This window comes from Cydia amplana, chromosome 2, assembly GCF_948474715.1.
Source record: "Cydia amplana chromosome 2, ilCydAmpl1.1, whole genome shotgun sequence".
Taxonomy (NCBI): domain Eukaryota; kingdom Metazoa; phylum Arthropoda; class Insecta; order Lepidoptera; family Tortricidae; genus Cydia; species Cydia amplana.
In genome coordinates, this window is record NC_086070.1 from 8,926,415 (window position 1) to 8,940,155 (window position 13,741).

Sequence of the window (13,741 nt, forward strand, 5' to 3'; positions counted from 1 at the left end):
TCGCACAAGACTTGTTTAAACGGGGTTGTAAATAAACAATATAGTTAACACACGAAGTACCTATACGCTCTACGAATTACACATCATATAATGATATACAAATATGGGTAACTTTAGACATCAAATTCACGATTATATTTACCTAAGTATATTTTTTCCGATATTGGGCGACTTTCTCTCGGCATTTAATTTGGAATAATTTAGCGTACAAACGTTTTCCTTAGTAATTAATTTGAGATTAATCCCTATAATACAAATAATCATCTATATCACATCACATTGAAGAAAATATTTACTGCAAAGTGTTTTATAGAAAGAAATAAATGTATCAACCTACTTATTTATAGGTCATTTGTATATTTGCCGTAAATATTTTCCCAATTTGTGTCCTTAAATAACATTATTTACAGCTCAAGACCATGTCGTGCCTTAAAACGTAAGACTAGAATTTACTAATAATTTACAAACGTGAGAATTATAATTTTAGTGATGTAGTAGGGTTCGTTACGTGACGAATAAAAATATCCATATTGCTGAGAGGTAACTGGAAATAAAAAGTAAATATAATAGAATACAAAACCTCGCCTCACTATTTACAACAGTTGTCCTCGCATACAAAACGTTCGCTTCACGGGATCCATTACCACCGAAAAGTTCCAGTTCGAAATGACTAAACGCTCACTGCTTCGCTACACTTAGGAGTGTTTATACCCGGCAGGCAGCCTGTGGCGTGTTAAAGGCGGCCGAAATGTAAGGGGCGCCACTCGGGCTGCCAGCGCTAGGGCGGGCATCAGAAGTCCTCGAGCAGCACCGCGTCGCGCGGCACCAGCCCCTTCTGGTCGCCGCGGCAGCACAGCAGGTGCCGCGAGTCCACCTCGAGGATCAGCCGCAGCCGCTCGCCCTCGTTGAACGCGAGGTGCCCGGAGTCCGACGGTAGCCGGTGCCATAATGTTCTCACGTATCTGAATACATCAAACAATTTTACTGTCAATAATTTGCTTTTTTTTCATTATAAATAAATTTTTAATTAATCAAAAATACACAAAACACACAAACACAAAGAAGAGATAAAAAAAATTAATACCTTAAATCTAAACCTTAAAACCTAAAGGGACTAAAAACTAAAATACTACTAAATATAAAACACCTCCCCCAAATCCCCTGCTTCTGGCATAGACCCCAGAATGCTGGCGGCGTTACCTCTCTGCACCGCCAGACTCAACCTCTTGCTTTGTATTGTCATTTGTTTCAACAACGTAACTAGGCTCCTTAGGTAAATATGCGTAGAAGGGAATTAAATGTCGTTTAATAATCTGTGCTCATAATAACGATAAGTACAGTATATGTATATCACACATATCTGTCAGACGTAAATTTAAAGCTCTAGAGCTTAGATAGATATTGTTGTATTACTTGCGTACAGTCAGAATATTTGGGCGTTTTTTTTGTTGTCCCTTACACTTTTTTTTCAAATTTGGGATTTTTATGTTATTTCTACTCAGAATCACGAGCTCTTTTTATCCTAATAGGAGAAAAAAAGTGTCCCAAAATTTCCATACATTTTTCGATCTTTCCATTGCGCGACCGCCATACAAAGTCTATGAAAAATGGTGACGTAATGGAAATAAAAACCTTAGGACACTTTGTTTCTCCTATTAGGATAGAAAGAGCTCGTGATTCTGAGTAGAAATAACATAAAAAATCCCAAATTTGAAAAAAAAGTGTAGGGGACAACAAAAAAATAAAACGCCCATTTCCTAGTTACCTTAGTTTCCCTGCATACTTACGATGTAGCATAAAATAAAAATAAAATCGCAACTAATTTCCTAATAAAAATATCTGTAGGTAATGGATTTGATATTATTACGATATTACTCTCAATGCATTTCGCGCACGAAACACATTTTTGCTTGAGAGTTGCTACGCGCTACGCCGTAGAACATGTACCTACGCTTTCACCCCCCCAGAGTTTGAAGTGTACCAACAGTAGTGCGTGTGTATAGTGTACTGACTTGTGTTTCTGGTGCTGTGTGGTGGAGTGGTGGCGGGCGGCGGACGAGGAGGCGGCGCGGCGCGGCGCGGCGGGCGGCGGCGCGCGGCCGTACGGCAGCGACGCCGGCCGCGGCGCCGGCGACGCCCAAGCGCCGTCCACTCGCGACGTCCTGACAACACCACATTCGTTAAGCTTTGGATTCCTCCGAAAACGGTGCCGTAATATGACGGCCGCTATATAGCGTTGAATGACGTCACTAGAACGTTGTCTATGTAAACAAGATGGCGCGGTTTCCTAGACAGCGTTACGTTACGTTGACTGTCAACGTAACGTAAGATGACGGCCGTCATGACGGTGTCGATAGTTTCGTGAACGTTTTATTAGATAGCGGTGACGCCATTTTGAATAAATGACACGAGATTTGAATAAATGATTCCGTACTACGATTATTTTCCTCTTCTGATGATATTTCATCCTCCAAGTAAATTATAGATGATCAAGCAAATCTTGTCAGTAGGAAAAGGCGCGAAGTTCAAATTTTCTATGGGACGTTATCCCATCGCGCCTACATTTTTCAAATTTGCCGCTTTGACCTTGGTGGATGACGGTGTGTTATGACGCCGTGGTACTTTCCACATGTCGCCACCGTAAAGACGGCCGTCTTTTGCGGCCGCTATATGACGGTCGTCATATGACGGCACCGTTTTCGGAGGAATCCAAAGCTTTACAGTTCAAACAGTTGCTGATTTGATATTACTCGGATGTGACATCACGTTTCGGTATTTTATATATACTTGGTCAACCAGATCTTGTCAGTAGAAAAGGGCGGCAAATTTGAAAATTGTAGGCGCGAAGGCATATCGTCTCATAGAAAATTTGAATTTCGCGCCTTTTTCTACTGACAAGATTTGCTTGACCATCTATAGTAGTTTGGCTATCAACTTGACAGTTCCAAAAAAGAAGTTGATTGGACTTTAAGCCTTTATACTTATCCCGAGTACTCATAGAATATTAATTAACGATGAAAAAGTCAGTGTCAAAAGGCATTTAACCAGTCTATGAAACAAGGTTATGGTTGTGTTACAAGTTTCATACGACAGTCAGTCAAAAAACCCTGATTAATTATAATGCTAACTCAAATTATTTCAATTTTGTTAGTGTAGGTAAGTACTCAATGTATGAGTATACAGTGTGGAAATATAAGTCGGGACCTGGAGGGAAACTACCTTAAATCCTTAAGCTGGCTCATTTTACTTAATGGAGACATTCCTTTATTTTTAAAAAGAAACAAAACTGCATTCAAATTATTTTTCTTTTTTTCTTCGATTTGGCTTGTCATAAAAAATCTTGAGTACTACATTTTATGGATATTTTGTACGACAGACGAGTTTAAGACCTAATGTTTCTTGGTGAAATGTTATCATTAACATTAACTGTATCGACTAGTAGAATAAAATTGCGAGTTTTTATTTTTTGGAATTTTTAGTCGGTTCGAGTCCCGGGCGAGGCAAGCGAGTTTTAGAAAATCTTTGAATGCAGTTTTGTTTCTTTTTAAAAATAAAGGAATGTCTCCTTTAAGTAAAATGAGCCAGCTTAAGGATTTAAGGTAGTTTCCCTCCAGGGCCCGACTTATCTTTCCACACTGTATAGTTTGTACCAATTATCTTCAGTCATGCAAACTTGGGCCCTTGCTCGATTGACAATATACGTCAGAAGTCGAGGTTATATTCGTTACGTTAAAATGGTTTTACATAGTTAAATCCCAGCGGGAAAGTTATCTTATTGTTGTGGGTTTTTTATTAGACAAAAGGTCGAATGACGTAAGTACGTAAAACTTTAACGTCTTAAATTTTTTGTTAATACATATTGTAGATGAATAGGATTAAAACTAATTAGCAAACTATTTGGCCAGAGATTATCATATAAGATTTAGATATCGGTAGGCACCGCACTACTACACATACACAATTTAGATATTCATACATTTAGATACGGAAGTTTATTTCTAAAGTATTGCATAATACTTAGTCTAGTAGTACTTATATATGTCACAAATTGTAAACACTCGTCATATTATAATCTCGCTAGTTACATTATAAACTGACGGTAAGGAGATTATAATCTAACCTAACCTAACCTACGTTTATAAACTAACGTTACGATTATAAACTAACGGGTTCACAATCTTACGGTGTCATATATACCACATTATATGAAACAAGTATTGTCGTTACCTAAAGGTCACGCTGACGTGACATAAAATACGTGCACCGCCATATTTTCCATTTGGATGAAACGCAAACGATATTCGGTAACCTTGCTTTTTTGTTTATTTATTCTGTGCCAATCGATGTTAGGCGTTCATGTATTGAATCTGCCCAAAATATATATATTAAGTAACATTTTCCCTCATCTTGTTGGCTAGTAATGTGGTTTTTTGTTTTTGTACAAAATATGAAGACGCAATGCGTTCCTCAATGTTAATAACTTCCTCGTTTATTATATTTCTTCGTAATAAGCTCTTTGTTTACTCGGTAGTAAACCGTAGATACTAACACAGTGTAAAGAAAGAGTTGGAATACTTGGAATGTGAACTTACTAACACTAGTAGTAGGAACCTAATCGATTACTGGGCAAAATACACATGTATAGGTACATATGTATTTGACAAAAGCTTGGTGATTAATTACTTACTCCGTTGTTATTTGCTATGAGGAAAACACATTGGGACATTTCCATGTTAGTAAGACACATGCTTCAACAAGCATAAATAAATAGCGTAAAATTAGATAAGAGTTTTCGTTAGTGCTGTTAGTATGCTAGATGTTTCAATCTGTACATACGGCGCGGATTTCCTAGCAACCGGCTTGCAAATAACTGCTTCCTTTTCCTTTGTCTTGGCGACGACTCTCTTCACAGCTTCGGGGAAAGTTCTGGGTATGTGCAGGTAAAAAAGCGTATATATAACAAATATATAATAATCTACCACCACCGGAAAAATAATCAAGGAAAATAGTATGAAAATGGTGCAAATCAATGTTCTACAAGAGTGCTAACACAGCTGAGTTTTGTAAACATTTAGAGATTAGAGAATATAGGAATTTTCCCACTTGTAATTTTTCAAAATGGTGTACTTTTTCAAAATGCCTAATGAACTCTGTTGCGTATCTCTAGCAGTCATAGTAAGCTATAAATTCAAATAAGGTAAATTGCTAAATTTTCCGCCACCTTTAAAGTGCAAATCAAAGTGCCTAAGAAAGACCTGAAATGAACGTAACATTATAGGAAAAGGTTAGATGCTGGAATGTTGTGTTACCTGTTAGCGGGTTGCGGGCGCTTGGCGGAGGTGGGTCGCGCAGGCGCGGCGCGGGCGCCGGCGCTGGCTGTCGGGGACGCGCCCTTGCGCACCGGCACCGGGATGCCTCTGCGCAATACAAATATTGCTATAATACGACCTCTAACAAACTCTCAAATTTGAAATATATATGCAGACGAAAACTAATTTAGTAGGTACTAATGATTAATGATAATACTACTTTCGAAATATAGGTAAATTTGCACTCAAAATTTCTATTAAGTTTATTCGATTTGGTAAAAACATAGACTAGGAATTCTCTAGACGGAGTTTAGAGCAATCATTTCATGAAACCGATGCTGCCAAAAATACGGGGGTGCGGGGCGACGAGCTGAGCGAATCCCGTGCCGTGATTGGTCCGTGTCTTTGAACGGAATTGACTCGAAGATGGAGTAAAACTACCATATAAGTGGCAGAGGGGGTAGCGTTACTATGCTCAGTCTAGAGGATGTCTTGTCTGTGGGTAAAAATGAGCAGGACATTATTTTTCATTTGTCTTTATATTCAAACACGCATTATGCTCATCATCATACACATTATCTGTCTCATCGATAATTACGGTCATCTTCTTACTTATTCAGTTTGTTGAGAATAAAAAAGTGTTAGTCAAATCAAGTGCATTTACAAAGTGCAATATCGAAATAATTACTCATCATCAGTATGAGTAGAAAAGCTAGAAATACTGATATGAGTAATGACTAACCGGTGGGCATTCTTGGCGGGCTCGGGGATAACGGGCGCCGCGGGCCTGACGGGCGACGATACGGGCCGGGGGATCTTGGAGCCGCGCGCCGCTGCCGGGGACGTTTCTCCTGTAGGTACATAGAGTACGATTGTTAAACAAACGTAACTTTTTTGGAAATTCACACAGAGTATGAGAGAATTTGTTTACACGGGGCGCTTAAGTACTTACCTATATTTAGTAGTACCAGGCGTGACTCACTCCGCGATTTCGTCGCTTTGCTACAGGTAGCTAAAAGTACATCCGTTCGGCCCCAATTTTGGGGAAAGCCATAAGCCGCGCGTGGCGCTGTCGCCACCTAGCGGCCATATCTGTGCTGATCGTAACAGACGCGTTTTGTTAGAGAGTGAGTCTTCTGTACTTAGTACTATTATTTATTCTGTGGTAGTACCAGCTTTGGTTTCCCCTGTTTCTATGCTTGGATTAAAGGAACATAAAACTCCAGAAAAAAAAACATTGACACTATTGGTAGTTGGTAGGATTGATAGGAAAAACCTATGCCAGCGCCATCTGCGAAAACATTCGAACGGCCTCACATACATATTACACGAGTATAGGTACATAACAGAATTTGTGTTTTTAAATCTAAAAGCATACCAGATGGCGAAGAGGGGCTCTCGGCGTTGCTGAGCAGCTCCCACTTAAGCTGGAGCCTCCGGAACTTGCCGCCCGAGTGCCCGCTGGCCGCCGCGCTCTGGCCGCTGCTCGCGGACCCTGGCCGCCACTCCTCGCCGCTGCATTCCAGCTGTAACAAATCCATAACAGCATTATACATTAGCCTAATCATGTATCAATAATTGACTTGTAAATTTAATTTAATTATGTTTCTCAAATGTTTGAATATGAAAATTGTGTATTTATCTACCTACAATGTAGATTAGTCATGTAAGCCTGACCTGTAATTTATATTATTAATAAAATATGAGTATGAGTATGAGTATCAGCTAATCGCCTGACTGACGCTAAAGTATGTTATAATATTTATGTACTGTAACAAAAAGTTGATACTTTCGAGTGCACCTAATACCAGTTAAGAGTACATTTAGTAGGTACCTGTTGTATGTAGGTGACACCGTAAGATTGTGAACCCGTTAGTTTATAATCTAACGTAGGTTAGGTTAGGTTAGATTATAATCTCCCTACCGTCAGTTTATAATGTAACTAGCGAGATTATAATATGACGAGTGTTTACAATTTGACGGTGAAATAGGCACAAGGAGTAAAACCAAATTGTTTACTTGTCTGGTTCGTTCAACCGTAACGCGTGGAGCAGTCTCCAGGTGGGACCGATGACAGGTAGTTATATTTTTGGCTTTTAACTCGATAAGGCACTGAACTTTGAAATGTAATTGAAATATGAGTGTTACACACCAGTGCTACCACGAATAAGTTGAAGAATACCAGTGATTGTGATCCCAGTTTGCCCAATTAATGAAAAAACGTAGTTAATTGCCACTAGTACGAGTATGACATTTATTTTTAAATCGGACAATGTGACGATATCCATGTTCCTGTCACCGTTACCCCGTTAACCTACGAATATTAGTTTTATAAATTACATAAGAAAGTTATTCAAATTAAATAATAATCACACAAAAATGATAATGCTCAACACAACTTAAAATATAAATGAATAAAATATGATGCAAAGAATGGTTAAAAGCTGTAAGCGTTCCTGCAAAAAAAAACAACCACAAAATGAATGAACACAAAACGAAGAAAACGTGGATCTACGACACGAAGCACACTGAGGTAGAGTCCCGCCGTTACCTTGGAGTCGGCGGCGGCGGGCCGCGCGGGCTTGTTGGTCTCCAGGCTGTCCGTGTAGTCGTCGCTGTCGTCGAACACGAGCCGGTCGAACGCCTGCATCAGCTTCGAGCCCAGCTGCACCCCGGACCAGCGACGGTTATTCTCCAACTCTATCCTGCTGTTGTTCGGACACAGGTCGTATCCGATCGGCGAAGGATTCACGCAGGAGCGTGGTCTGTTTTTCTCGATCGCGGTCTTTACGTTCGCGGAGTCGTTTAGAAGGTCCGGGGTAGACGGCTCCTTATGTTTTGGCTCTTTGTGCCTCATGATGACGCTAGTCTGGCAGTCGTCGCTCGAAAGCCCGCTCGATTGCATGGAGCGCACTAGTTTCAGCAAGTTCCGCTGGTTCAGTGTTAGTGGTGGGGTGTTAATCGAGGTAGGCTGTTAAATACACCAAAGACTTTTAGCATCATGCATCATGCCACCCGCGGCGACGTGAACGACCTTCGTGGGCCGACACACGTGAAATGTAAGCAGGGCGTTATTTGCATTTTATGAAAGCATTGCACGAACGAACCAAAAGTTATCCGTTCACAGACTTGAGTGTATTTTCGTGAGTCGTAAGCACATGCAATAAACAATAAAATGCAAATAAAGCGATGTCTCCCTTTGCGGCAAGTCTGTTAGCAGTAGAGTGAATTGATTGGTAGGTAGGTGGAAAACAAGGACAATATTTTACAATATACGATTTCAAGCTAACACGGTCGCTAGTATTATAACTACAGTTACGTACCTCAGGAATAACTGTAGTTAAAATATATATTGCAAACAGTGATTTGTTGATCAGTGTATAGGTAGGAAACAAGGCTATAAGTACCTAAGCAACCACTTAGCTATAATCAAATATTTAGAGAAAATCACCAATAATTATTTCGTTAGAGTGATAAGAAATAGGTTTATTTCAAATTATCCGAGAATATACATTCCGAAAATCGGTACTGATTAGGGGGAGTACCTACCTTGCGTGACTGAATGAAAGAGGCGACAATGGTAATATATCATGCTCGAAGAACGTCATGAAATTATGTGAAGCAAGACAGGCATTTGTTTCGAGACTAGCAAGTGGAAATCTGTGATTTCTTTTTACTCTAACAGGCGGAATTATATCTAGAGTACCATCTGTCTGATCTGTCGAATTGTGAGCTGGCATGGCACAATCAACAGAGCTCCTAAATGTTTCTATCAGTTATCCCTGGGTGGTCACGTGCGTAGAAATGCTGATTGAATTTTAGAAACACAATCATTTTTATATTTTAAAAGTAAAGAACAAGATTAAAAAGTTACTTAAAGCTTAAATAAATATCTATAACTATTTTACCTTATGGAAATATATTCCTACAATTATGGCTTTGCTATTCCGGGAAATATAACGTCATATTCAATTAGCGCCAACCAGTTTTATTTAACACTCATCTACTCGCTTATTTTTGGCATGAAATCAATATTCACCTTTCCACCGTTAAACGAAAATAGACAATAATCCTACGCAAATAAATATAACAAACAACCATCTATAATTACAAAACTCGACACGTTTTTCGCCTCTCTTAAGGAGATGGTGCTAAGAAAGAATCGTATTTACTTGCAGATAGAATTTATAATTAAATACCTACCATGTTTAGGAGTTTATTATATCTATCTATCTATTAAAATGTAGGTAATTTTTAACTTCTGTTGTTTTTTTTATATTATAAATGGGCTCACTCATGGCCACAGACTAGCCGAAGCGAAGACGTGGCCAACGATGGAGCGAGCCTGCCCAGAAGGTGCCTGTTCAGTGTTCACCCTTGATATGAAGGTTGCCGGGTTATATGAGCTCGGAAATATAGAAGCCGGCAATTCTCAGTGATGAGTAAACGATAAACGTAACTCACCCGACTAGCGGCGCGCATGTCGCTCTCGATCTTCTTGAAGCTGCGGTGCAGCTCGCGCATCTCGAACATGAGGTCGAGCGAGAAGGGCAGCAGGCGCAGCGGCTCGAGCGCGGCCTGCAGCGAGTCCAGCAGCGCGCGGCAGCGCGGCGACTGCACGCCGCCCAGCAGCAGCGAGTCGCCGTTGTAGGCTTTGCTCAGCACAGACTCTCGCGTGCGCACGTACGATACCCACGCGTCCACCGATTGAGCGCTGTACAAAAAAACCGTACACTATGTAAAAAGGACATCTTTGTATATTCAAGTTGTAGGAATAGTATATTCTAAGGACCCCTAACTGTATAAATAATAATTTCATTTAAATATTATAGACTTTTCGCGAGAAATTTGCAGAAAAACTCTGTTTGGCCAAGAACACGATAAGTTCGATACAAAATGTGACAAGAAGAAGAATAAAAATAGATGTAGGGTGCATTGGGATAAATGCGAAGGCGGGGTAAATTTCGAAACCGGCAAATATCTACTAAACTAGAAACACTTAGTCTACTGTAGCAACAGTACGCAAGATGCCATGTAAGCGTTGCAGCGGCGTAAGTGTTGCTAAAGTATGAAGTGTCTCTAGTTTAGTAGATATTTGCCAGTTTCGAAATTTACCCCGTCTTCGCATTCACCCCAATGCACTATATATTTAATTTCATTTTGTATTCATTCGTTCGTACAACAACTTACTTTAATAGTCCCAGAATGAACGCGTTGAATTTAACCAGCCCCTCCGTGACAGCATCTTCGCTATTGATCCTCAACACCAACTCGTTCAAGGATTTCGTTATTGGACCCTGCCTTGCTGTAGTCTCCACCATTTGCCATACGGAGTTGTTTACGGCTCCAAAGGAGGTTTCAATGTTTTCCTTAAGCCCATCCCTGAAAACAGCGTACAATGCCGGGCATAGGGCATTTAGGGCGATTTTGGCGCAAGCTGGAGACTGTTTAGAGTCACCCAGGAAAGCCAGTTCGGCTTGGTCAGTGGCCGAAGAGAAGTGTTGAATCAACATTTCCACCGCGTCCGTCACATTTGAGACTAAGGCTGAAAAAAGAAACATAATTTAAAAAGAATGCCTTTTAGTTCAAATGTCATTATAATGTTGGAGTCGTGGTCATTTGACGACGAATCCAAATCCTTACCTCTCTTTTGTGATAAATCAATTAAGTCGTATTTTCCTCTGCTATCGTGGTGCAAGGGGCTGCTGAATTCGTCTGGGCTTATTTCAGCTTCTTCACAAATTGGTATCTCCGCCAAGTTTTTACCCTGGAAAAGCAAATAATTAAGTAGCCGACATCTATAGATAGGAATAACTAACATGTGTGAAATGAATTAGTGAACGATATAAACAGCCCAATAAAATAAGCCAGTTTTTATTTCAGGCAATAATAAAGACAACAAGCGGGTGTTGACAAAAAATAATGTGAATAAAATAAAGACATAAGTTTGGCAAACCGCAAAGAAACATAAAGAACCAAAGGTACTCACAGAAATCAATAGGCAATGATGTCGACAAACTATTTAGAGAAAAATGATACCTGATATAGTCTTTGTGAAATTACAGCAGAAATATTAGGTGAGTTAGGCGGTGTGGTGAGACTGGCTACTTTCAGCTCTTCCATTGCCTTCACTTGGGTTGGTTGAGTTTCGGGCTTGGCCTCAGACTTATGGGCAAAAGTAACAGATTTTTTGCTATTGCAGCTACTGCCGCTAGAATCTGTGGACCTTTGATTTTCTTCCTGAGAACGTTTCATTTGTAGAAACTTGGTAACCTGATTTCTTACCTTTTGGACTTGATTTTGGTCCCATTCATCCATATTTTGGCAATTAAACCCGCTTAATTTCAAAAACTCTTCTAATTGTTGTAAATCAGCGCTGCTGATCAGAGCGCCCGGTGGAGGGAACTCCGTGTATTCAGTTTTCTTAGTTCTCGGTTTAGGCATCGGTGGCGTGTGAGGTCTGTGGTATTTCAATTCATTCGATTTGCCCGATTCTAGGCTACTCTCAGTACCGACACCTTCATCGTGGAAAAGTTCATTGTAGTCGGCATCTTTTTCGGCCGCATCGAGAAATTGCTGCGATAGTCTTTTGGCAGCTAAATCATTATTTTTCCTATATTCCGTGGTTTGATTTTGTAAATAATAAGGCTCCTGCAGCGATCTTCTCTTCGTCTTGTGCTCAGTCACAGCCGTCATACAAACGATCTGATCTTGCAAAAGCTCGTCCATTTCGAACATACTGTAACGTTTTGACGGCGTGCTCGTTTTACGCGTTTTGTCCATCGACTTCCGCAAAATGCTCTTGGGTAGAGGGGGTCTCGGCGGGGCGTGCTCGCCCTGCTTGGCGTACCGAGCCTGCTCGGCCGCCGAGAGCGATCGCTTCGGCAAGGCGGGGTTGGTTCTCGGGCCCTCGTTGTTGCTGGCCTCCGAGCTGGTGGCGCTGTCGTAGCGGTAGACGAACAGGGGGTTGAAGTTGGCGTGCGGCGCGGGACTGGCCTGCGCGGAGGAGTCGGTGAGCATGGTGGAGGAGCCGCGGTAGCCGGACGAAGGCTGCGTGGCCGTGCTGGAGCTGGACGACACAGTCGTGTTGTGGCCCGCCAGGTGGTTGCAGTCGCAACTCATGGGCCTGCCCTTGGATTTGGGTGTCACGTTACAGTATTTGTCGCCGCATTTTGATCCACATTCTTTTTCTCTTACGTTTTGCATTAATTCGGGCAACTCTGATAGCATTTGCTTGCATTCTGTGGGTAGCAAAAAGTTTAGTGAATCCCAATCTTTTATGTGCCCGAGCCCCTTCTTTTTTAGCATCTCCACGTCGTTGCAAGAAAATGGTCGTTTACCTTTAACGTTCAGTCTGTTCCTCTTGATTTCGCTTGATTTTGGCGATACGGTTACTTTTACAGGGTTCAGGTAAATATTTGGTCGGCCGTTCAGAAAACTGATATCGGGAAGCGTGTAGTTAGGGTACAGTATGAATACAGGTTTTTCACAGTCTCCTTCTTTAAGTTTCTCAAGAAACGAGGGTTCCACCACCTTGAATAGTTCACGTTCATGGGATATGGTCGACATTTGTAACGTGGACGTCTGCATACTCTTATCAATAGTGGTGGTCTCGAGATGAGTGGAAGTAGATTTGTTATCAAAAGGCTCTCTTTGCAATAAACGATTTATTTTTGTAATCTGGGTTCCATCCGACTCTGAGCAACTCGATATACTAACACTAGTGTTGGACGATTGGGAATAATATGATTTTTTATTACTTCTCAGTCTTGAAGGGCTATTCATCATATTGACGTTAGTCCTTTTTGAGTGGCGTTTATTTACTGTCGCATAAAGATTGGATTCGCTATCGCTTAATTTAACGCCATCATTATCTTCCTCTTCTATTACTTCGTCATAAACTCTATTATTGTACGGGTTGCTAGGTGGAATCTCATCGTAAATTGCTGAACCCTCTTCCGGTACATCACATGGCAGTTCCATTTGAGAACGCACAGACATTTTGGAGTCATCTTTTGGCTCTCCCATGGAGTCTCCACTTTCACCACCAGAGCTGGATGGCCAGCATTCTGACCTGTCTGTTTGATCCAATCCAACTACACCATCGTTGCTTTTTTGTTTCATAAACAGTTTTACCAGGCTAAAGGCCTGCTTCGGTTGACTTTTGTCTGAAGATGATTGGTTTTCGGTAGAGGAGGTACTCATTGGTTCTGAATGCTGACTTCCGTGCGTCGAACGGTGCTGCGATACATCGTATACTTTCATGCAGGTCGGTGTACCCATTAACCTTTGATTGGTGGTGAAAGAATCGACCTGCAAACAAGGGCATAACGAAGTGTTAATGAAAGGCAACAAGGTCAAGCTTACGGAGCGGTTATAACAATAATAGGGCAGCTAGACTTGAATTTAATAGGTAGGGAACTATAATTACG

General features: G+C 41.0%; 1 protein-coding gene across 9 annotated transcripts in view; it reads right to left on the bottom strand.

Annotated features, from left to right (window-relative positions):
* Positions 1-13,741, bottom strand: part of LOC134657813 (uncharacterized) — a 95,458-nt gene continuing 81,717 nt past the window's right edge. For 7 of the 9 annotated variants that reach the window (XM_063513417.1, XM_063513425.1, XM_063513409.1 and 4 more), the window contains 11 exons: positions 11,349-13,622; positions 10,953-11,076; positions 10,500-10,854; positions 9,774-10,023; positions 7,861-8,280; positions 6,688-6,835; positions 6,052-6,160; positions 5,310-5,417; positions 4,837-4,926; positions 2,013-2,162; positions 1-962 (listed from right to left, as the gene is read on the bottom strand). In XM_063513417.1, the coding sequence (XP_063369487.1) occupies positions 791-962; positions 2,013-2,162; positions 4,837-4,926; positions 5,310-5,417; positions 6,052-6,160; positions 6,688-6,835; positions 7,861-8,280; positions 9,774-10,023; positions 10,500-10,854; positions 10,953-11,076; positions 11,349-13,622 (4,200 nt within the window). In that variant the 3' untranslated portion in view covers positions 1-790. The remainder of the gene's footprint in view (positions 963-2,012; positions 2,163-4,836; positions 4,927-5,309; positions 5,418-6,051; positions 6,161-6,687; positions 6,836-7,860; positions 8,281-9,773; positions 10,024-10,499; positions 10,855-10,952; positions 11,077-11,348; positions 13,623-13,741) is intronic. The other 2 variants (XM_063513433.1, XM_063513440.1) reach the window with 2 other exon arrangements.